Source organism: Cadophora gregata, assembly GCF_030347475.1.
Source record: "Cadophora gregata isolate MNR1 chromosome Unknown scaffold_10, whole genome shotgun sequence".
In the NCBI taxonomy this organism is placed as follows: Eukaryota; Fungi; Ascomycota; class Leotiomycetes; order Helotiales; family Ploettnerulaceae; genus Cadophora; species Cadophora gregata.
This window is the reverse complement of record NW_026695933.1, coordinates 611,548-634,647: the sequence shown is the minus strand read 5'-3', so window position 1 is coordinate 634,647 and position 23,100 is coordinate 611,548. Positions and strand designations below refer to the sequence as shown.

Sequence of the window (23,100 nt, the reverse complement as noted above, 5' to 3'; positions counted from 1 at the left end):
CCCTCAAAGTAGTGGCTGAGTTAAATATCCACTTGGCTGCGTCACGCACCCTCTTTCCAGGCTATGCTGCCTGTAGCGGCACGCTAAATATGATCATCTCAGGACCTGTGGCACATAGGCACCTTGAGTTCTGGTGAACTCTCGGTTAATTTGTGGCACTGTTTACAGGGCTTACAGGCTGTGCGGCGAATCGCAGTTAAGGGGCTATCGAGCCCGGATTTATACAGTATTAAGACGTTACCCTATTGTCACTGGCATTTAAATTCATCTTCGGGAACTGTATTAAAAAAAATTAGCACTTTTCATTATCATTTTTTGGTTCCTCTGTAGTACAAAGACTTGAAAGCAAAGCCTGTAAACTCCGGTGAGGATCTTTTTGTTTGGCTTGTGTGGCACCTTGAAGAATTGAAAAAGAAAATATCAAATAACCAAAATATGGTCGATCTTCGCGGAGTCCATGGCATCGGAGGATGGGGTAGAGAGGAGGTGACGGATTGACAAGTTAGAGATCAACTTACAATCTTGAAGGGATGTCTCCTAGGATGCTGCCAGGCTCGTGCCAGTCTGGTCGATAATGAACATGGCTGTCCTCATCCTCGTCACTGGACACGCTCAGCACTTCCACGAGAGGATCATCGCCTTGATTCCATATTGTGGCAGCCGGGACATTGCCATGACGTGAGGAGTTTCTGGCTCGAGTCGTGCTGGGCTCATTAGATGAATGCTCTTCTTCGGATTCGTCAGACGACGAGTCTTGGCCTGAGCCTATGTCAGCAATGGACTGGATGAAACGTTCTAAGTACTCATCATACTGTCTACTGGCCTCACACTGTTCCTGTATGCCCGATTCAGTCTGCTCTTGCTGCTCTCTGTAAATGGCTTCGAGCTGTCGACGAGTCGTTTCTATGAACTCTGGCGTGAACTGCTCTGGCGGGGCTTCGTAGTCGGCTTCGAGATCTTGAAGTGCCTGTTGGAGTGCCCGGTCCAGTTCGTTCATTCTATTTTGGTTGATGATCGGTTGCATTCTGATCAAGATGGCTTGCTGTCTCAAGATATGAGCATTTAATTCTCGGGTTTGATGCAAGGTCATGTTGTTAAGCGTGAGCATGATCCAACAGTTGCGCCCTATCAACTCTCGTACTTGAAGCAGCGGTGCAACGTCGTCTCGAGAAATTCCAGCTGCCAACTCGCCGTCTTGTAGGCGGTCTTGCCAATACCGTCCGGTTGTAACTTGAGAATCTAAGACCATACTCAGTGTTTGGATAGTTTCAGACGGTTCTGGGGATTTTCCATACAGCAGTCGTCTCTCTCTCTCTTCTCGATGTTCCGCGGTCATACTCGATGGAGACGGAGCATCTCGGACGAGGTTTCGGAAGCTAAGACACTCGGTTACTTCTGCTTCTGATCTACCGTGAGCGAGGTAGTCGATCACGTAGCTCTCAAGGTCGCTGTCGAGTGTCCATGTCCATCCTGCTGAAGTGACGGGGTGGGCAGCGAAGTCAAAGGACTGGATCCTCCGTGCCACCCATTGGTGGAAGGTGACGAGTTGTGCTTGGTTGGTGCTGGAAGTAGCCATCGTGGAAGAGAAAGATGGGTGAAGTTTGTGGATGATGAGTATGTACCTCCAAGACTATAATTGAAGAAGATCATATGTCTGGTGGGTATTCCGTGTTTCAGTTCGCATGTTTGTTCGGTTACGAAGCGGTTTGTTTTGATCCTGTCCTCAAACAATCAAATTACTAGAGATTGAATCAGCATCTCACCGCTTGCAAAGAATGCCGAACTACATGTCAATGAGCTGTTTGTCCACAGAAACAATATCTTTGTTCATTTTTTTCTCCTTGTTGCTCTTTGTTGGTCTTGGTTGCTTGTCGTACTAGAGGTAGCCGGGCAATAAAGCTGATCCGGAACCAAGCACAATCGCAGGGGTAAAAGGTTGAATGACGCCATGAATCATAACTGTAGTGTTTGCATTGCGACATCGATGGGTTCATTTGGGCATCACTCCTCAACTAGGTACCGATGGCCTGGGCACAGGCAGCCAGCCTCTGGACGAAAGAGCAGGGTATGTCACGTGTTCTGGAGTTTTAATCGGCACGATTGTAGAAACGTCCACGGGGCTACTCCTACGTTCGTCTCACTTTCAACTCTACGATTAAAGGCACACAAGTGTTTGGCAGGAACTAGTGCCTTGAGCTCTCGACAGCGAAAGGGGGGCGAGCTCGAGGACTACAAACAAGCCCCTATCCCTATGCAACAGAGAACTAAAGACACCAGGGTAGATTCTCTGATCGCTTTTTATATATACAGAAACCCGGAGGGACAGTGGGTGGTGAAATCGAAGCTTTGCTAAGGAGTGCGAAAGTATATCGAAGGAAAGAAGAGAGTAAAGAAGAGAGGTGCAAGTTATCCTAAATACGCTTAGACTCCCTCCGGTTCATAGATCTGCAACCTGCGACAGCCTTTTAGTATTCCTTTCGGAGACGTACAACTTAGCCTATTTTACTGAGGGCTATCAAACCTTCATCTTCGATTTCTCTGGGTGAATTGTTACTCGCCTCGGAAAGAAAGTTCATGGCTCCCATGCTAGTTATCAGACGCGTTGCCGAATCTCGCGTCACCGCGCGGTGGGGGAGGGGGAAGGTTTCATGCAGACAACAACTGTAACTTGTGCGTATTTTGTCTGTATTTTGTCTGCATTCCTAATAGTAGTAAAATACAGACAAAATTCGGATAAAGCCCGCTATAAACTTAACAAAACGATACAGACAAATTAGCGTGTCAGGGGAAGATAGGAGAGTTTAGGTAGCTCAAATCTTCTACTATCCCTCCCCCCACCCCCACTAAATGAATGTTAAACTGCTGGACTTATGGGGCGGAGGCTCGAAAGTCTATAGCTAAGTGGTCAAATAGCCTTATCAACGTAAAAGCACGAGTCAAATCTAGTCTGTTGTAAAGGCAAAAGTAGCCGTTGAAGGTTCGAGAGGCATATCAAGGCATAAAACAGCTCTTCCTGTTGGATAAAGCCCCTTGAAGTATATCCACACTGGCTCCAGTTTTCTACGCTTTTAACATTCATTGAGGAAGGGGGTCTTAGCATGATTCAAGTAAAACGTAAAGCTGAACACAGACCTCGCACGCGTACTACTTATGACACTGTATACACTTTCGGAACACTCGGACAAAGGAGGAGGGAGACCTGCCTAGAGGGAGACCTTAGAGAGAGAGAAAGAGGAGGAAAAGGGAAGACGATAAGAAAGAAATTAACTTTATTGGTCAGGAAACTCTAAGAAATACAGATAGTAAATGTATTTCTACTATAAATTTCTAGAAGTCAATCAGAATCAGAGAATCCAGCTGAGAAAAATACAGACAGAAAATACATTCAAATATCCTGTTTGCAGACAGTATCTATAGGAAGTGCAGTTAGTGTCTGTTGTAAGAAACCCCGTATGGCGCGACAACCAACAAGACTACATCCTCTGACCAGCGTTCAGATGACTCCTGATATTTTCCGCCATGCTAACACCAGATGAATAGACGACCAATACAGTACATTGCCGCTTGACGAAGCTCCCTCATCGCTGACCCCATAAATTACAGCCTCGCCAGCTTCCATCACCTTTTCCTGCAACCTCATAGCAAACAATTTGGACAACACTGCTCTCTTGCATTCTATACGGTTCGACTCACTCTTTATCATCTCTGAGCTCCCACATCAACAATAACTAGCTGCTTACAGAGCCCTCTGTCCAGCAGAGACACGATTAAAGTCGGTCAAGACCAGCCTCGCAGCCTAGCAGCCTAGCAGCCTTCCCAAGTTCCCTCTTGTTCGAGTCTTATTCAAGACTCGCAGTGCTTTCAAGGCAAGTCTGCGCCCATAGAATCATTTGTTCGCAGATTCGAAGACTCGAAGGTTTTACTTAGCTTTCTATCGTTGCTTGTGCTTCACGATCGGCATTGCACCTCGCGACTTCTTGCTAACACCTGCTTCTACAGTCTGCTCTTTACTCCCCTACTTCCACGTGCGCCTACCTGCATCAAAGACCTAAAGATGTCCGACAAAGCTACCACAGAAGATCTAGCTGGGAATGGCGGTCCTGCCCTCGAGGCAAAGCCCGAGCAGATGATTGCAGCACTGGAAGTTAAGATAAGAGACCAGCAAGAAAATGATACGCTCTTCAAGATTAAGAAGCACACCAAGTTCGGCAAAGTCTTCGACGCCTATTGCGATCGACAATCTCTCGGCCGGAATACTGTTCGATTTCTCATTGAAGGCACCCGCGTTCAGGACAATGAAATTCCTGAAGATCTGGATCTTGAAAATGGTGATGTGATCCAAGCCATGCTCGAGCAGGTTGGCGGTGCGCAGGACGAGGCAGGTGCAACTGAATCAAAGCCCCATCAAAAGCCAGAGGGTGGAGATCACATCGACATCAAGGTTATGGACCAATAAAATCAGGGGATAGTATTCAAGATCAAGCCGACGACCCGGTTCAAGAAAGTCATGAGAGCATTCTGCGAGCGCCAAGGTCTTGATTTATCTTCTGTTCGGTTCCTCTACGATGGACAGAGGCTTCAGGATGACCAAACCCCAGCCGCAGTGGAGATGCAGGATGGAAACTGTATTCAGGTGTTCCTATATCAGACTGGAGGTTGGGGGTCGCAGCAAATATACCTCAAAGTCAAGGATGCTGATGGAAATGAGGTTTCTTTCAAGTGCAAAAGCACAGCCAAGCTGGAGGACGTCATGGATTCTTTCTGTCAACAGAGGGGTCGCAGTCCCGGCTCGCTTCGATTTTTCACTTCGGACGGAACGAGGATCGATGACGACGATACGCCCAAGTCGCTCATTTTGGATGATGGAGATGTTACTAACGCTCATGAGAAACAGCAGGGTCGTGGCAGCTGAGGAGTTTCCTACGAATGACCATCATTCAACGATGGGAATGTGCAGGACTTGACGGATTAGCGAGACCATGATAAAGGGACGATTTCCTTATTCGTTTTTCAATTTAACCATAGTCTGCAGATATACTGGTGAGCGGAAACGGACAGACGAGAATATGGAACGGCATCCCTTGAATTCGTATTCATATTTTACTGGAGGGGTCTTTGCTTTACAGGCGCACACTGGGTTGGGAGTTAACGATCTCTCCACGTTGCTTTATTGCGGTTACTGTTCATTGATTTACACTCGCATAGAATATGGGAGAGTACCAAAATCTGCCAAAATGGTTATATTCCTACAAGCTTTTGTTCTTTTCCATTCTGTTCATTGCTTCCTCACTCACGTGCCATTTCTCACTCACGTGCCATTTTCCTGCCTCCTAGTCCTGTCTCTCAGGGTGGCTGCAATAGCGTAGCCAAAGGCTGTAGACTTGAAATCATCTTGCGCCTCTTACATTTATTGCCAGTACATCATATTCACGGCCTAGTTGATACGCACCTAATATAAGAAATAGTTGTATTCAGCGATATGGATATCACACAACCAACTCACTCTAGCTTTCCTCCTCCACAGACGATCCAGCGTCCTCATTACCTCTCTTCCCTTTCCATCCTATCTTTCTCTTCCTTCTCCTCCTTCTCCTCCTCCTCCCTCCACCGCCTTCTCCTCTCCCTCCTATTATTCCTCCTTCGACAATAAGAACAATACCCAGAGCCCTCCGGAGGTTCAATAAAGCAGATCAGGAGATCAGGACATTCTTCGGGAATGCAGCCGGTCCGAGATTGGTGCTCACAGCAATACATCACGCCGTCGACGTGGTTGCAGATTGGGTGCCGGATATTGGCGTGTTCGCACATGGTAGAGTTGGGGAGGGAGGTTTTGAAGTGAGGTGGGGGTTGGGAGTAGAGTGTATAGGGGAAGTGATTAGGAGGCAGGCAGAAGCTCTAAGATGAGGTGAGATACTGCAGACTCTGGATATAATTCTTGAGCAGGGGGAGAAGTCGATTTGATAAAGCTTCGAGAAAACAATGAGAGCAACAACGACATCTCACCAGCGACTGTTAGCCTCGAGCTTCGTCTGTTTGATCTTCTTTCATTCAAGTTTTATGTGTCTATTGGCACGATGGCTACAATGCATCCTTTGTTCGCGTACTTCCTCCTCTTTGTTTTCTTGTCGCGCCTTTTGAGCTTCGACAAGTTCTCCTTTCTCGGTCCAAAGGTGTGTCTGCGTTCTTGGGACTCGAGTATCTTTTTAAAACTCTTCTCGACCTCCGACCCTGTAAGTTCGAAGTTCACAGGCATGGTCTATAATGATGATCCGGAGTAGGTATAGTGCGGCTCCCGTCCTTTTCATCAAAACATTCCTTTGTCTCCTTCCGCAGACCCAGGTTCAGGATCCGAGGGTTCCCCATTCCAGCTCAAGTCCAACAACCGTCTGGACTTGTGATCTATCAAGGCCACAAACAAGCAGCATACTCCGGATACCCCCTGATTCTCCCATAAATCTGGCTCAACTCATCACTCAACATCTGTGGACCATCCAAATGATTCTTCGATGCCGCCAAAGTATGCCGCTTCAGTGCAATGTTCCATGCAAAACTTGAATGGCCGATTCCTGCAAAATCGCTCGCTTTTTGCATCACAAGAAAGTCTACCAACGCCTGCTGATCCCATGCCAATGCATTCAATTCATGCAGATCTGGTCCCGTCAATAGATCGAATTTTGTAGTGACGGTCAGATTGATTGCTGCTGCATCTGTGGCAAATTTGCCGACTTCAGCGAGGTCGCCAGATGCGACATAGATCACAGCGGGAGATGATCTCGGTGCTTGCTCGAGATAGTGCTTCGCCTGGGTTTCGTACCGAGAATATTCCCAGTCATTCACTGGCCAGCCTTCGGCGGCATCTTTCTCCGTGCGCAGATGGGCACCAAAGAACAAGTTGTGGAGAATAGCTTCCGAAAGATCTCCTTGAAAATTATATCTTTCAGCAAGAGCCTGAAGAGTTTTTGTTGCAAGGACTCGGACATCATTCCGAAGTTTGAGGATGCCACCGAAGGCGAGGGCGAATCCTTCACCATCAGAATAGATGGGGTACTTGAGGTAGGATCGCCCTAGTGAAACGATATACGGCGCGTCGGGGTCTGTCTTGGGATACTGCTCCAGCCATTCGTATAGAAGAGCTCGCCACTTCTCAGGCGCTCTCAGCCCAGTAGCTGGGATCGGATCTTTCACCAAGTCCTCCGGAATAATGGAGAGCGCAGGAGGGGCAAGATCATAATTTTGTACCTCAGCTACAGTCGAGAACACCCTTAAAGAAGGACATGAGAGCCTCAGGGAGTCCACGAAATGCTGTGGCTCAAACATGAATCTCATCTCCGTGTTCACTCCCGTCCGAATGAGAGAGATGTCAGCACTATCTCTCATCACGATGGTCGGTATTACCAACCCAGCTCCAGCTGAGATGGCATATCTGACACAATTCAGGATTGAATTCCGGATGTTGCCTATACCGCCGACTGAAGCATCACAGCGAAAGACTATACTTTGGTTCCATTGCGCTTCCTCACAGATGCTTTTGATGGACTCGGACTCGATAGGATCGAAATCGAAGACGTCGGAAATAGCTATCGCTGATGAATAAAAGTTCGTAACAGGTCTGTCTGTGTATATATTCCAAGAGGTGTGAGTGGGGAAGTGGTATGGTCGGTCGAAGGCTACCCAGATCCATAGGGCTGCCAAAACAATGCCTGCCAAGGCAGCGTATCTGCGCGGTACACCAGGAGGTACTTGGAGCATTATATCAAAACAGTTAACGACAACAACAAAAACGCACGGAAATTTAAGTCTCAATATCACCGGCTTGAGCAATTGAGGATGACATGTCGTTCAAAAATTTAAGGTTGGATTATGTCACTCCATCAAATCCCCAGATGAACGCGCTAATGCTTTCTTCAGCATTTCAGGGGTAGCCGCCCAATTAGCGGGGCGGATTTTGGCTTTCATCACCCTCCCATACTTTGCATGTAAACATGCATGGGTATACCCGATCGGGAAGAAGTGTGAGACAAATGTATATTTAGATCTGGCTGGGCTGACACAAGCGCTCAGCTGATGTTTGGACTGCTTTCTTTTGGTCTCCATGGCACGTCTAGAAATTGACGAGCTGCAATGTAAATATTGATACTGTGGTATTTGCAATTGCTGCATATTCCGAAGAATAAACGAACGACTTGCATTTTCTCAACCATGTATTTGGGGCGAACGATCAGGGATCGGAACGACGATACCCGTGGCTGTTTGAGAACAAAACTCTAGTTTGAAGAAGTCTGCACCAAATTCATTTCCGGATTTTTGTTTTCCTCCTAGGATTTCGGTTGACGGAGGTTATTTACTCCGCGACGCAGACTGCCGGAAGTCTAGTAACTTCCCGCTTCGCGATTTGAGTTTGTTGCAAGGTGGAGGGGTTCGCTAAATTCAAGCCAGAATAAGCATTGTAAACATTTGTGTACTTGGTCATGCGCATGATCCCTCAAGTCAACGTAGCATAAAGTGATTCAGTGACTGTTAACCCAGCTTCTCTTTCTTTCAGCGATCGTCTGCTGCCATGCTGCGAGGCAACATCCGCTGATAAACCGGCACCTGGGAGATAGTTGTCACCGGTCGTTTCGTGTATACGGTGTGTATCAATCAATAATTATTCCTGGAGTTGTGGCTTTGTAACGCTTTTCCTGACGGCTCTGATATATCTCAAGGCTCTGGAATCGCTCTCCCCAAACTCCGTGAGCTTTAGACTCCCAAACCACTTTTCTACCTTATCAATATCATGTTACTCTGCTAGCATGTCAGGTATAGATAGAATGTCTGTTTTGATATTATTGGTTTCTCCATTTATGATTTATAGGCCCGGAATGCTGACATGGCTGTATACCCCTCATGTTTGATAGATCGAATGAAGGGTCTAAATCTGCAGAAGGTTGCCAAATAACGCCTAGGTAGCTCTCCCCGATATCCTGTCGTTTCATACTTTGACCTGCGATTCACAGGGTTGCGAGTGTTATTGGCTCCGAAATGGTGACTGGTGTTAGCCCGTCCTCATGAGATCTGCCTGCTTTATAATTTGAAATTCCCAGTGTCGCCTGCAATAGGTTGCAAACACTATAAGTCCCTTCTGTTCCTTAATGCTCTCTGTGCTCTGCTGTCTGCTTCATGCTGGAGGTTTACATCCTATTGAGCGAAAGCACGGAGAAGATGGAAGTACCTAGCTACAATACCTTCTCATTCACTACTCTCACGATCGGCATTAAAAGACCTACCTTGGGAGGAATTCGTGACGAGCACTGCTTGAGGCAAAAAGCAGAATAATCCTATTGACAACCATTTGCGAGTCAAAGTGTGATCGGAATCATACAAAATGCTGTCCACTGCGGACGACTGTTTAAAACGGTTCTTTGGTTGAATACTTGCTTAGACGTCACAGCTCCAATCAATCTGGTCCATATGCTGTTGCTAGGGCAATTTGGGATTGCGAAGAGTCAGACCGGACCTCTCCACCACTACAAAAACCTCCGGTCTCCTTACTCCAGATCGCATCCCCAAGAAGAAATCTCTACAACACCAAACCTACTTGTTACCATCAAAAGTTACTGCCACATTCAAATAAGTACACCTTGGTCCAGCACCTCGAAGCTCGATGCAACTCAAGACAATCTTCCTTGCTTTCGGTACCTTCGCAACCGCCTTCTGCAAAGGCAACACTATCATGGATGCAGATTCTCTTCCCTGTGTCCCCAGTCAGAACCCAACAACATGCATGCTGAACTACGCAACCAACAGCGGAGCCGTACTTGATCTTGCCGACCCTGCAGTCTCAGCCAGTGCATTCATCTACTCTTACACCTGCCTTCCCCTCGGCCACAAGACTGTCGCTGTTCCCGGAGAGACGTCAATCCTCAGCTGGGGTCTCAGTTTCAGCAAGCCACTGGTACTGGGATCCGAAAAGCGACCTGGAATGGACTGGTGGACTCCATGGTTTACTTACGATGGAAGAAGATATGCGTATGAAGATTGCGCTTGTAAAGGTACGGCCTTGGCTGGTGGTCACAAGTGCTCATGTCAGTTCCAGTGTAAGCTTTGGGTTACGAATTAGAATCTGGGATGTAACTCAAAATGCGACATCGCGCGACATTCAGGATCGATGACTCAACTATCAACACTCAACAAGACAATCGCGTCTATACTATGACGTCGATAATTCTCGCCGAACCGAACGATGAACTTTTATTGCGATTTGGGCTGGAGGAAACGGGTTGAGACAGGAATAGAAATAGGAGACAGTTTGCGAGATTTTCTACATCCCTTTCAATACAAATCCCTACTACACTTGTATGAGAAATACATAGGTGTTGGTCTTCTTGTGACGTGCTTGAAGTTTTGTGGGCTATTTTAAACTCATGCCCAACATAGTGCACATATAAGAGAACCCAGCTGCCAGCCCTTTCGAGCTCGATTTCCTTGCCAGGGACTTCGAGATGGTGTTTTGGCCGCAACTTTGGAATGCGTAGGGTAAGTGGTCAATGCGTTCAATGATTTTGCACACCGTCCGAAGTGTTTTCCATCTCCCTACGATCTAGAATCATTCACATGCATCTGGCCAGCGTCGGTTTGTTGACTTTACGAACCGCTCGGCTAATTACCGGCACATCATAGATCCGAGCCGAGTTGGAGCTCCAGGAAACCAGATGTCCACTTGGAGCTTACATATCGAGCGTCTTCACCACCTCCCCACCAACAAACTCACGCTTTTGCCAAACCAAATCACAATGCCTTCTTCTGTTAATATTGGATCATCGGCGGAGTTCAGTAAGATACTGAGCTCATCAACTATCGTGATCGCAGATTGTCTGTTCCCCCACCTCCCTCTCGTGCTTCCCGCTAATACCCCTCAGTCTATGCGGACTGGTGTGGACCATGCAAGACTATCGCACCTACCTACGAATCCCTTGCAACGAAATACTCGAAGCCAAACAAGATTACTTTCACCAAAGTCAACGTGGACAGCCAGCAAGAGATCGCGCAGAAATATGGCGTTAGAGCGTACGTTTGCGCCATTGAGGCTGAAGCCTAGGCTAACAAAGCAAAAACAGAATGCCAACCTTCATGATCTTCCGCTCAGGAAGCACAATCAATACAATTCGCGGCGCTGACGTACACGGACTCACAAATGCCATCGAAGCAGCCGTCAAGATGGCAGGCGCTGCAGGCCCATCCTACTCCTCTGTTGGTCGGACACTCGGCGGACCTGCTCCCCGAGCTTCACTATCTCGCGGCTTCAACTTCAAGGGAATAATTGATGCGATTATTGGCTTCCTGGGACTATACTTCATAAGCTTGTTCTCGTTCGATGCCTATGTTGCAGCAGAGAACAGCCCTTTCAACATTCACAAGTCGGGACAAGGACACGTTACTATGTCGGGAGGTGGAAAGGCAGAAAAGAGGAGTGGAGCTGCGACACAAGTTGGAAAGAAGTTGGGGACGATCGCAGACTTGGCGGATAAAGATTAAAGGTGGAATAATCATGGTGTTTGGGTGGAGTTTGGGCGCGAGTGGAGATCGTATTCTGGTTGCCATTCTTTACAGGTGAACTTTCGTTGCATATATTTAGACTACATTTGACACTCCGCTTGAGGATTTCTAGTACTGGATTGAACAGCCTACGCAGTACTTTCTTTGGGGAATGGCATCTCTGGTACTGTTTTCCATTGCGTTCCATGGTCCAGGTTGACTCCGTGCGCCGATTTGAATCTCTCGTCCATTTCCCAGTTCTGAGCAATGCGCAGGCATCAGATGTAATCTGGGCGCGGATGACCAGACTAGAGATGCAATTAAGCCTCAAAACTGCCATGACGCATTTTATCCTTTCAGAATTATTCATGGATCATTGGCCAGCTTATGTAGTCATCAAGCTGCGACTCTTGCGTCTAAAAATTTGGACAGAAATAACGTCAGCTAGACAACATTTTGAGTTGAAGACAGACTGTGTCCAAGTGGGCGATCGTTCTGGTATCCGAGCTACTTCCTCTCGCTATGCAGGCAGCACTTCAACCTCCAGCTGGTTGTTTCGCCTTCGTGTTGATTTTGAAAAGCATGGTAGATGATTGCAGTTCGATATTGTCTTGTTTTTAGACCTAGCAGTCTATTACATACTATAAATGTCATCAATTTTCGTCGACATGTGTCTTCTGCGTTCTGCCTGGTGTGCTTCGACAGATAATTCACTAATCTGCACCCTTGCTTGCTTCTTGTCCCTGTCTCTCCGCATCGGTAACAAATGCCTTGAAGGCACGCGCGGGCACATGCTTCATATACATCTCATCGAGTTCTTCGTACGACCTTCCGGCAGTCTCTGGCTGGTAAAAGTATACATAAACGCAAGACAGAACAGAAAGACCGCCAAAGATGAATGAAATCTGGAGTTTGTCAGAATAAAGTCTAATTACAGGAGGTCTGGGAATCCTACCTTTGCTCCAAGATTGGCTTTGTCGGGGTTGAACAGGTACGGCAAGACAAGATTCCACATCGTATACCAAGAATTCTGGACTGCGATTCCGATCGCAATGGTTTTGATCCGCAGTCTCGATGTTGCATTTTCCGTCAGAATAGTATACGCCGTGCTTCCAATAGAGACATTGTAGAAGAATCCGTACACAACCATGAATGCAATGCATCCTTTGAGGGCAGGCACAGTGCCTACTGTAGCCAGACTACCGGCCAGGAGTAGGATTACCGTGAGCACAGCAACACCCCAGAGTGTGAGGTTTCGGCGTCCAACCCTATCGATGACAGCCCAAGAACAGATGTTGCCAACCATGGAAACAACCTGGAGGACAATGAATAGTTGGAAGGAGAGCGCGGTACCAAATCCGGCAAGTCTGCAGATCGCACGTTAGTCTGTGTTTGTAATCGAGTTGCTTTCAATTGACAAAATGAAAACTTACTGGAAGTAGTATGTCGAATACCCAGCAATGAAAATGACACCTCCAAGCGCTTGAATAGAGAGCGGTGCAATGCTGATGATTGTACGTCTCAAGTTGGACTTTCTGAAGCACTCAAGATAAGTTGCACCCTCAGTCTCTCGTTTTACTTGTTCCAAAGTCAGTTTTATGACTGCCAATCTCTTCTCTCCTTCGCCGTTGTCGCTGTATCCTAGACGTGCGAGACTTCGTAGCGCCTTCCGATCCTCGCCTCGACTGCAGAGCCACCATGGAGATTCTGGCATGAAAGGCACGAACAATGCTGCAATACCAGCGAATCCATATTGCGCACAGAAGACTGCTCGGTAGGCCCATCTCGTTTCGGAGGTACCGGTGGAGTTGAGAATTAGAGATGCTGTGAAAGGTCCAAGGGTATATGCCAAGGCGATGAGGCAGGTGAGGAGGCCGCGGATAGCCTAAGAATATGCAGTCAGTATCAAGGTATTTCGTCAAGGATTCTTCTACGATCTGGAACGGTCTCTATATCCTCTTTTTCCCAAAATTAAGAATGACCAGGAACAACTGGCACTTACAAGAGGGCTGATTTCGCCAACATAAGTTGGTGCCACTGCTGCCAAAACTCCTACTGCAAGCCCGTTGACGAATTTTCCTGCAAAGAATAGTGCGTTTGTGGTTGAGACGAACTCCATAGTGATGGATCCGAACGATACAGCGAGAAACGCCATCACAGTCTTCTTGCGACCAAGTAGATCGGCGAAGAATCCAGCTGTCAAGGCACCGATTGCAGTCCTGGAAACTGGTTAGCTTACATGCACATATTGAACATTTCAGTCCTTGAATCTGGATCTGGAAGTCCACATACGAGGCGACAGGACCTGCACTGAAAGCAGCTTGCCATTGAGCTGGGATGACATATGTACCGCCATCAACGAGGTAACCAAAGTCTTTTCGAAATTGAGGAATACCAATGACGATTCCAGAAGCCTGGTTCTCGAAACTGACGACAATGGTCACCCAGACAGCGTACATGCACCAAGCAAAAGCCCAAGGATTTTGCTTGATTGCTTGCATTCTTGTCTGCTGGTGGTCTTCATGAGAGGCGAGATGTGCGACTGCATCAGTCTGTTGACTAGAAAGAGCTTCGCTGTGGGTCACATCCCCGTTTTTCTCATGGTCATAGTTCATTATGTCCAAATATTATTTGGCAGAAGAGCTCTTGACGGGTTGAGTGTTTATGTCAGTTGGTGAGGAGTTTTGACAAGTCTGGGGGGAGCTTGAGGGGATAGAAAGATAGAGAATCCTGAGATCTAGGATTTGAGATGCGGATTCATGCAAAATTTATAGATGAGAGGAACAGTATGTTGACTGTTGACTTAGTGGACGGGAGTAGTTGTCTTAATATCCAGAGAAGAGGTAAAGAATATTAACATGCAGCAAGCCCACGCGCCTTGTAGTGCAGGGATTGAATAGTCCTCCCCGTCAACAGGCACAAGATTTACTGTTTAATGACGTCTTATTGGACCGTGTGCATGAACAGAAGCAGGAAAGTGTAAACTGACTCATGACTCTGGGGTGTGGGGAGGATGCTACTCTTTGGATATCGATTCTCATCAAAGAAGAAGAACTTGATTTTTTTGAAGACTATTACTTGTCCCGTAGTAACTTAACGTGCAATTGGTGCGCATGATTCTCTACGAAACTGTTGAGGGTTGAAATCCTATGAGAAAAGGAGGAAGGTCCCCAGAGGCGCAATTCCTTGTTCCGCGATCATGGACATTGACGCCTCAAAATCGAATCTCGCATGGTCCATTTATGATACAAAGATTGCAATTGGAGCGCATGTGAGGAGAACACGGCTCAATTTCGTCTGCAGCTCGATGAATTCAAGATTCAAGCCTTCGACAAGTCATTGTCCACCCTCAAGTAATGTGTTTTCCGCAGATATCCCGAGAAGTGCCACGGGGATTTTGAGTTCCATTGACGGGATGGGTTGAGGGGAAGTGGGAACGCGGGGAAGTGGAGTGGACTTGCTTCCCGTCCTCGCCGCCCCGACCATGCCATGCGTTGTGCTAGAACGTTTCCTTGTAAAGCTCGGTAATCATCAAAAAAGTTAGAGGAGCTGGATACAGCATGGATTTTTCATGAATTTTACTGATAAAAATAAAGGAGAAAGATAAGCCCCTTATTGAGACAATATTAGAAGCTCTTCATGATCAAAGAAATGCCGCTCTAGGCGTGTCGGAAATAACTGATTTGGCACTTGCAACGCGTCCAAGAACTTGAAGTAGCATTATCCGAGAATGAACCGAAGATTCCTCGAGGATTGCTCGGGGTTCTCACGAAGATTTCCCAGTCATACAGCTGCAGATAAGCAGACGGCACGCCAGGGCAGCATGCAGCTCCTCTTCCCCGCCATATCTGGGCAACCTGTCGGGGAGGAAGTGGCTTTACAGGTGACTTGGGATGCTCAATCAACGAGCTCTCGAGTCATGCAGGCGACTTTCCGCTCCATGCTTGACCACCTGCTGCCCTCTAGGAACGACTACTTCGTCGTCCACCAACGCTCATCTCGTCCCTTCTTAGCCCGAGAGATATAAATTATGGCATGCGTTATCTTCAGATTCCATCATTCTTTCACTGTTCTCCCTTGTATCGGACACTATGACGACTTTTACAAAGACAAGCGAAGGGACAAATCCTGCAATTCATACCTCAGCGAATCATGTCATTTCAGATATCAGTCCTCTCATCTATGGAGGGTTCACAGAGTAGGAAGACTTGACCTGACCTCGATCTGGTTATTTATACTCACAATTCATAGACATATGGGACGCTGTATATATGGTGGACTCTACGACCCCGAAAACAAGAATGGCCTCATTGACAAGAACGGATTCCGCACAGATGTAATCGAGTGCATGAAAGAATTTCAAGTCCCTGTTGTTCGCTATCCTGGAGGTAACTTCGTAGCCACTTACAAGTGGCTCGACGGAGTCGGCCCACGAGAGAAACGGCTGAAGAGACCGGAACTCGCGTGGCAGGGGAGCGAGTCCAATCACTTTGGCACTGATGAATTCATGGAATGGTGCAAGATCGTAGGTGCCGAACCTTATCTCGCACTGAATATGGGAACAGGAACATTGGAAGAAGGTCAGTCATGTATCGACTAGTATCCCATGCCGCCAACTGATAGATTTTTGGCAGCTCTCGCTTGGGTAGAATACTGCAATTCTGACAAGGACACTTACTACGCCAATCTTCGTCGAGAAAACGGCCACCCAGAACCTTACAATGTCAAATATTGGGGTCTTGGAAATGAGATCTGGGGACCTTGGGGAGTTTTGCCACGAAGTAATTCCACATCAGGCTGACAGTTTGTGAAGGCAAGTCGAACAAGATACCATGGAACACTATGCCAAGAAAGCTCATCAATGGGGCAAAGGTGACTGACTCCTGGCCTAGTTAAACACAGAAGAATGCTGGCTTTCTCCAGCTTTAAAGCTTTTGGCCCCGACAATCAAACTCATCCTCTGCGGCAAGAACGGACACAGTGATTGGGATCGCTACGTGTTGCAGAAGTCCATGAGCTGGATTGACATGCATTCAATACACTTGTCCACCTTCGACAAAGAGTAATCCTCTCCTCTTCATGTTCACAGACATCTGCTTACGAAGTTGAACGATAGGCATTATGCGAACGCCACATCTCCCCTGGCAGCTGAACGAGCCATAGAACGATCTAGCGCGATGTGATTTCGATTATGAGGGCCACATGACTTGGCACATCTCAACAGCACCCGCACATAAACACCGTCCAACAATCTACTTTGACGAATGGAACGTCTGGGATCCAATTCGAGCGCCAGGTTACAAAGGAGCGGAAGAGCTTTATGATGTGAGTGACATGCTAGCCGTTGCCGTTTGGCTGAATGTCTTCATACGGCAAAGCAAGTACATTGGCATGGCGACTGTGGCACAGAGCGTCAATGTGTTTGCACCATTGATGACAACTGCTTCGGGAGTAGTCAAGCAGACGACCTACTGGCCACTGCTGCTGTTCAGCCGTTACATGCGTGGGAAAGCACTGGCCACGCACGTGTGTGCTGAGACCTATACCGGGAGAACCTTTCCGGAGTGGCTGGCGAGTACACGAGATTTACCTTTGCTTGATGTCTCGGCTGCGTTGAGCGAGGACGGCTGGGTGAATTTGGCAGTTGTAAATATTGACGAAGAGAGGGATCTGCAGACAGATGTTCTCCCGGGCTCAGGTGACAAAGAAGAAGTCCAGGTTTACACTGTTGGAGGTAAGGGGAATGGTATTCGAGATAGCAATACGGAGAAGAATGAGAAGCTATCTATTCGAGAGTCGACATGGGATGGGAAAGGAGGGAAATTTACTTTCGAGAGGAGGAGTTTTACACAATTAAGATGGAAGGCTTAGTTATATAATATTCAGATACATTCTTGATCTTCTGCTTTATTGCAGAGAGAACGGAATCCAGAGCCTCATTTCCGATCCTTGGGTAGCTCTTACTTCCAATGAGTGCCTTACTACCCCGCGCCCTATTTGATCAACCTTCCAATTCTCACCCCTGAGAACCCGCATCCTATCTTGATGAGTACAATATATCCAACTTCTCATAACTTTGCGCGATAACCTGTACAGGATTGTGGTATCTAGGAGAATCAACTTCGCTCCTCATGGATGGCTTGCCCACCACCTAGGAAGTAAACAAGTCCTCCCGAGATTGCAAGCGAGCTGTAATTTTAGCGAGTGCAGCCTGAGCATCAGTCAGTAACCGACAGTCTTTCAATAACCATCTCTTTCAACGGCGCCACATGCCAGTACAAACATTAATCAGAATAGGAGGACGGGGATTGCCATCTGGATGTATTTGATTACGGTGTCTCTTACTTTTTTTAAATATCTAGCCGACTCCGAGGTCTGAAAACCTATTTCGAGCCAGACGGGTTGATGGGATGACGCAATTTTCTTCATCTAAATGTTCCGATTGTAATAATAAAAATCGGCCTACACTCCAGACCTGGTGCAGTGATACAGCACTGGACTTCAGGTGTCAATGACTTCTGTTGGTAACACTTCGCGAACATGCGTTTAGGGGAAGGAGAAAAACGCCACTTTGATCATGCTTGGCAATTCGCTGCAGAACTTCGTGGTCCGTGTGGTTGGATAATTACTAACGATTGAAATAATGCAAGATTTATACAAAAACGAGTTCACTTGCCAACTGCCTTCATATTGCGAAATTCGTTGGAAGAACATGTTGCCATTGCACCGAGGTGCGCTCCATGTTTGGATACCGATATTATTTCCTTTTTCTTGAAACTTATGATAACAGTTTACACAAGTCTTTTCGTTTTGGAAGCATAACCAATATAACCAACATAACCGACGAATTGGTCCAGTGTGGCACAAGTTCTCAAACCAACAGACCCAACACTCTGGTCGTCAAGGTTGCGGGATCGTCGGGCGGACCGACATTTAAGGTTAACGTAGATTACCTGGGCTTGCACATCACCCGCTAACCTTAAAGTGGTCTGGGATGCCAATTTTCTTATGTCAGCTTGACGGCGCAGCCTTCAACCCTTTTTCGTATTCATATGCTTCTAGATTCTAATCTGGCCCGCTCCTCGGCTTTTTTTTCAGCTGTGATGTGAGCATCATGATTCCACGAAGCATTTCTCGCAGGCCATTGAGGGCCGTTGCTTTCGCTGCCATTGTGTTTCTCCTGGTGTATTCATTAAATGGAGTTTCTTTATCTGACTTTGGCGGACGCGGGTATCATAAATGGAGTTGGCAGTCATCTTATGGTGTTTCCCCTTGTACGTGTAATTCGTTACCCCTTTTCCCCCAATGTCTCAAGATCTCCGACTCGAGAGACATCTTCTGAAGCAGGGTACCTCGCGAAAGTTTTTGATATGAAAAGCTTGTGCTGACTATGTGAAAGTCAACGAGACGAGTAAGTCTGCGCGTGCAGCAGTTGCCCGCGATGTGCAAATCATCGTCAAAACTGGCGGCTCGGAACCCCTTGGTCGTCTTACAACGCAATTAGCGACAATGCTTACCGAAGTTCCAATGCAAAATCTCCTTCTCTTATCTGATCTCGAAGAGGATGTTGGGTTTTACCATGTCCACGATGTGTTGAAGGATATCCCAGCCGAGGAACGGGCATCATATCCCGCATTTAATTTATACGACCAGCAGCAGGCGCTCAAGGCAGAAGGGAAGGATACAAGAACATTGAATGGATGGGAGTTGGATAGATACAAGAACCTCCCGATTAAGCGCAAGCTATGGAATGCTCAACAGTACATGAAGAAGGAAGATCGAAAGAAATGGTTTCTGTTCATTGATACGGACACTTGGGTGGAGTGGGATAATCTGTTCGAGCTTTTGGGACATCTGGATTATAGGGAGAAACTGTACATGGGGAGCCCAGTCTGGAGAAAACCACTCATAGAGTTCGCGCACGGAGGTAGTGCGTACGTTCTTTCATACGGCGCATTGGAGGCACTGAACAAGCCCGACGCGCATACTCTTGGCACACCATTATACAGTCAATATGGCGTAAACGTGACCGATATATGCTGTGGCGATCTGGCAGTGGCTCTGGCTTTGAATGACAGGGGGATTGGCATGAAAGGGTACTGGCCAATGTTTAATGGAGAAATCGCAGCAACAAGCCCATACGGAGACGACCACTGGTGTGAACCTGTTATCTCGTTTCATCACATTGGAGAGTCTGAATTGGATGATTTTTGGCGTTGGCACAAGGATTGGAAGAACAAAACGCAGGGATTGGTGAGCAGTTCTACAACCATAATCGAAGTACCTCGCTAATCTTTCAAAGCAACCACTTTTGTACAAGGATGTGTATGAATATGTCAAGGACGGTTTTATGGACAAGCATGAAGACTGGAACAACATTGAGGAAGTTACCAGACGTCTCGATGCCGCGACTTTCGACGACTGTAAGGATGCCTGCGAGGTCGACAGATTTTGTTATCAATATACCCACCATGGTGACAAGTGCGACATAGCGCATTACTTCCGAGTGGGTCGAGTCAGGCCTGCGGAATTCGGGAAAGAGAAATTCGTTGCTGGTTGGCATCTGGGTCGGATCCAAAACTTCATTGCGAACAAGAAGTGCAAGACAGCGCATTGGGTCAAGTCTAATCCTTGATTTACTTGAGTGGAGTTCGGTCCTGGGTACAGGAAAATGGGTTGGATGTACAACATTGGTATTTAGAGCCTGGAGGACATACATATTGCTGAGTTAGCGGGCATCTGGATATTCGGGACGGATTTGAAGAAATAAGGGGTGGGGGGCTGGATGGTCGAGATGTAGACGGACGGAGAAATGTTGTCATATTTTACTGGTTTCTTGATCTTTGCCATTTATATAATGCGTTGTTCCATGGTAATGTGTATGAATTGGTGGACCTGGGAAGTTTGGATTGCCTGGTTGGTCGGCGGGGTGAGGGGAGGGGGGGCGGGTCTTGGCTATGTACTTCCACAGGATAGCTTTTAATTATCCAAACTTCAAAGTTTAGCGTTTCCATCCAAAAGTTAAGCCTCATGTCATTTCGCATATCTGCAATTGACGTAAGCAATGAGAAGACCGATTCCCATTAGGCTTGTTAGAAATAAGCTTTCGTCCTTGGTTCCACTTTTTAACACCATCAAAATTGTGCCCCAGATTATTACTAATCGACCAAAGTCAAAAGATGACTACTTCACATAAACTCAAGTATTGCAAGACCTCTGGTCTCGCTTGTTGCCTTGAACTTAATCGTTGTCGTGCCTTGTATCACAATGTCGTTATATAATGTCCCAGCTCTTCCTCATCTCTTCCGCCTCAAAAGCAAAACTTCAATCCCAGCACCCCCATCCTCATCCTTCGAGACACAATTCGGAGGCGTGCTAACCCCAGCCCAGTCTTTAAGTACATATCATGGAACAACAACATATTACATCATTAAACCATCTCATCCCTCGCCTTCCAGCTCGCCTCCCCGGAAAGTTGTGCTGATCCACGGTGTTGGAACCCCAGCCATCGGTCTCCTACCCCTGGCGACTCTCCTCGCTGCCTCATCTACCCCAACCACAGTCTTAATCTACGATATCTGGGGCCATGGACTCTCATCTACGCCTCTAGAGACTCATACACCGGGCCTGTTCCACACTCAGATCCTCAGCCTCCTCTCACATCTTCATTGGTCACGTGCACATTTCGTCGGGTTCTCATTCGGAGGCATCACTGCTGCGTCATTTACCCAGTTCCATGCCTCAGTTGTTCAATCCCTCGTATTGATTGCACCAGCCGGTCTACTCAGGAGATCAAATCAAAGTGCCTGGACACGATTTATTGAGTTTGGTGGCTGGGGATGGGGCTGGGAAAGTCTGAGCGCAAAGCGGATCTACGATTTCCTCGGTCCTGGACCGATTGAAGATGATTGGCAGCGAAAGTTGAAAGTGGAAGGATTAGATGCCATTCCTCGGAACGCTGTGCAAGTTTGGGAGAAGGAAAATCATGAAGGCCATGTGGCGAGTTTGGTGAGCCTGTATCGGTATGGTGGGCTCTACGATATGCATGAGACGTATCGGCTTGTAGCGGAGAGTGGGATGGATACTTTGGTCTTGCTGGGAGAAACAGATGCGTTCTTTGAGAAAGGCTACATGATCGGGGAGTTGCAGGCATTGGGATGGAGGGGGGAAGTGAAGGTTGTTGAGGGTGTGGGACATGGTGTTGTAGGTGAGAAGACGAAGGAGAGTGAAGAGCTTATTGTGAATTTCTGGGAAAGTCTGGAAGAGAAATGAAGGCTCAGAGATGGACCGTAGATTATGGAAGATACGGCGTGGGATGAAGAGCAATCCGTGAGATCCCTGGAGAATTCCAATGTCGAAGGGGGACTCGAGGTAGAGATCAGCTTCTTCCAGGTCTGATATCCGTTTCAAGACCGAAAACACAGAGTTGCTGGAGCTGTAGAGTTCCCCGAGTCTGATTTAACCTTGCGAAATAGAGACAAGATGAAGGAATTTGTGATATTTATCACGTGCATGACACCGTGACCTGGAGGGTTGTTGTACGTGATGTTCGATTTTATTACTCAGCTTACTACATTTGTTCATCTCACCAAATTTCTACAATAATAAGTGTCCCTGAATCTGCTGGGAAATTTCATACAGCTAAACATCAAATATTAGGACCCACGGTTCAACTCAGTATGGCATCTCCAGCACCATACACTCTCTACTACAGCAAATGGTCCATCTGTTCCCAGATGGTCCAGCTGACCTTAGCTTTCAAAGGTCAACCCAAAGACGACGACTCTTCTATCACTGTAGAACAGAAGGAAATCGACATTCTCAAATTCGAACAACTTGAAGAAGCGTACTTGACGGAAATAAATCCCAAAGGACAAGTCCGTACCCCACGATTGCCAATGTGACACTCTAACCCTTTCAAATTGTTAGGTCCCAGTCCTCACACATCTTTCTAAACTACCGAACACCATATCAGACAGTCTGGACATCACCTATTTCATCGCCGACAACTACCTCAGTCTCCTCCCTTCGGATCACAAGAATGAGATCATCGAGCTCCTCAAGGAATTGCATGCGATCAACTACTTTTCTTTATCTTTCGGCAACAGGCCCGCTTCAGCAAAAGCTCAAGAAGCAGCTGTAGAGAAGAAGATTGCGGATCCAGGGATTTCAGAAAAGTATCGCAAAGCTTTGGAATTCAAGCTGAAGATGTGAGATACCTTCCCACCTTGTTATGTTGAGTGTTATACGAGCTGTGTTTTACGAGCTGACAATTCAAGCGTGCAAAATGAAAAAGTTAGAGGAGTAGCTGATGCTGAGATCCAGACCCAGGTTCAAAATGCCCAAGCTTTCGTCAAGAAGATAGCAATTTCCTACGACCCGGGAAGTGGACCGTGGCTGTGGGGTCTAGCAAGTCCAACTGCACTTGATCTCCAAGTGGCAGTTTTCATAGCACGACTCCATGATGTTGGCCGTGGTGCTTTGGCTCCCAATAAGCTTACCCAATTAGCATGTCATTGGGACGAGTGAATGGCATGAGTTGTATCAGGGTCGAAGCACGATGGTCGGCGTAGCTGGTCCAGGAGA

The 23,100-nt window shown here is 47.1% G+C and overlaps 13 protein-coding genes across 13 annotated transcripts; 9 read left to right on the top strand and 4 right to left on the bottom strand.

Moving 5' to 3' along the window:
- Positions 1-168: 168 nt before the first annotated feature.
- ONS95_001584 (uncharacterized protein) lies at positions 169-1,778 on the bottom strand. The gene is made up of 3 exons (XM_058494786.1): positions 813-1,778; positions 519-759; positions 169-277 (listed from the first exon to the last, which is right to left on the bottom strand). Exons 1-2 carry the CDS (start codon positions 1,574-1,576, stop codon positions 741-743), a joined length of 783 nt encoding a protein of 260 aa, XP_058355093.1. The 5' UTR covers positions 1,577-1,778; the 3' UTR covers positions 169-277; positions 519-740.
- A 2,276-nt stretch (positions 1,779-4,054) lies between these two features.
- Positions 4,055-4,456, top strand: SUMO1 (Small ubiquitin- modifier 1; the record flags this gene model as incomplete). The annotated part of the gene is made up of 1 exon (XM_058494785.1): positions 4,055-4,456. The coding sequence occupies one exon, from the start codon at positions 4,055-4,057 to the stop codon at positions 4,454-4,456; it is 402 nt and encodes a 133-aa protein (XP_058355092.1).
- Positions 4,457-4,507: 51 nt separating this feature from the next.
- ONS95_001582 (uncharacterized protein) lies at positions 4,508-4,912 on the top strand (the record flags this gene model as incomplete). The annotated part of the gene is made up of 1 exon (XM_058494784.1): positions 4,508-4,912. The coding sequence occupies one exon, from the start codon at positions 4,508-4,510 to the stop codon at positions 4,910-4,912; it is 405 nt and encodes a 134-aa protein (XP_058355091.1).
- A 573-nt stretch (positions 4,913-5,485) lies between these two features.
- On the bottom strand, positions 5,486-7,852 carry ONS95_001581 (uncharacterized protein). The gene has a single exon (XM_058494783.1). It carries the CDS (start codon positions 7,747-7,749, stop codon positions 6,403-6,405), a length of 1,347 nt encoding a protein of 448 aa, XP_058355090.1. The 5' UTR covers positions 7,750-7,852; the 3' UTR covers positions 5,486-6,402.
- A 1,344-nt stretch (positions 7,853-9,196) lies between these two features.
- Positions 9,197-10,099, top strand: ONS95_001580 (uncharacterized protein; the record flags this gene model as incomplete). Its single annotated transcript, XM_058494782.1, has 1 exon — positions 9,197-10,099. The coding sequence occupies exon 1, from the start codon at positions 9,644-9,646 to the stop codon at positions 10,097-10,099; it is 456 nt and encodes a 151-aa protein (XP_058355089.1). The 5' UTR covers positions 9,197-9,643.
- A 469-nt stretch (positions 10,100-10,568) lies between these two features.
- On the top strand, positions 10,569-11,514 carry ONS95_001579 (uncharacterized protein; the record flags this gene model as incomplete). Its single annotated transcript, XM_058494781.1, has 3 exons — positions 10,569-10,851; positions 10,899-11,046; positions 11,097-11,514. The coding sequence occupies exons 1-3, from the start codon at positions 10,692-10,694 to the stop codon at positions 11,512-11,514; spliced, it is 726 nt and encodes a 241-aa protein (XP_058355088.1). The 5' UTR covers positions 10,569-10,691.
- A 713-nt stretch (positions 11,515-12,227) lies between these two features.
- On the bottom strand, positions 12,228-12,820 carry ONS95_001578 (uncharacterized protein; the record flags this gene model as incomplete). The annotated part of the gene is made up of 2 exons (XM_058494780.1): positions 12,228-12,419; positions 12,470-12,820. The coding sequence occupies 2 exons, from the start codon at positions 12,818-12,820 to the stop codon at positions 12,228-12,230; spliced, it is 543 nt and encodes a 180-aa protein (XP_058355087.1).
- Positions 12,821-12,943: 123 nt separating this feature from the next.
- On the bottom strand, positions 12,944-14,129 carry ONS95_001577 (uncharacterized protein; the record flags this gene model as incomplete). Its single annotated transcript, XM_058494779.1, has 3 exons — positions 12,944-13,399; positions 13,517-13,733; positions 13,807-14,129. The coding sequence occupies 3 exons, from the start codon at positions 14,127-14,129 to the stop codon at positions 12,944-12,946; spliced, it is 996 nt and encodes a 331-aa protein (XP_058355086.1).
- A 1,210-nt stretch (positions 14,130-15,339) lies between these two features.
- On the top strand, positions 15,340-16,919 carry ONS95_001576 (uncharacterized protein). The gene is made up of 3 exons (XM_058494778.1): positions 15,340-16,094; positions 16,149-16,576; positions 16,631-16,919. The coding sequence occupies exons 1-2, from the start codon at positions 15,545-15,547 to the stop codon at positions 16,313-16,315; spliced, it is 717 nt and encodes a 238-aa protein (XP_058355085.1). The 5' UTR covers positions 15,340-15,544; the 3' UTR covers positions 16,316-16,576; positions 16,631-16,919.
- Positions 16,717-17,385, top strand: ONS95_001575 (uncharacterized protein; the record flags this gene model as incomplete). The annotated part of the gene is made up of 1 exon (XM_058494777.1): positions 16,717-17,385. One exon carries the CDS (start codon positions 16,717-16,719, stop codon positions 17,383-17,385), a length of 669 nt encoding a protein of 222 aa, XP_058355084.1.
- A 1,197-nt stretch (positions 17,386-18,582) lies between these two features.
- Positions 18,583-20,444, top strand: ONS95_001574 (uncharacterized protein). Its single transcript, XM_058494776.1, has 3 exons — positions 18,583-18,788; positions 18,914-19,767; positions 19,817-20,444. Exons 1-3 carry the CDS (start codon positions 18,629-18,631, stop codon positions 20,147-20,149), a joined length of 1,347 nt encoding a protein of 448 aa, XP_058355083.1. The 5' UTR covers positions 18,583-18,628; the 3' UTR covers positions 20,150-20,444.
- Positions 20,445-20,781: 337 nt separating this feature from the next.
- Positions 20,782-21,786, top strand: ONS95_001573 (uncharacterized protein; the record flags this gene model as incomplete). Its single annotated transcript, XM_058494775.1, has 1 exon — positions 20,782-21,786. The coding sequence occupies one exon, from the start codon at positions 20,782-20,784 to the stop codon at positions 21,784-21,786; it is 1,005 nt and encodes a 334-aa protein (XP_058355082.1).
- A 407-nt stretch (positions 21,787-22,193) lies between these two features.
- Positions 22,194-23,043, top strand: ONS95_001572 (uncharacterized protein; the record flags this gene model as incomplete). Its single annotated transcript, XM_058494774.1, has 3 exons — positions 22,194-22,391; positions 22,444-22,724; positions 22,794-23,043. The coding sequence occupies 3 exons, from the start codon at positions 22,194-22,196 to the stop codon at positions 23,041-23,043; spliced, it is 729 nt and encodes a 242-aa protein (XP_058355081.1).
- Between the last annotated feature and the right edge of the window lie 57 nt (positions 23,044-23,100).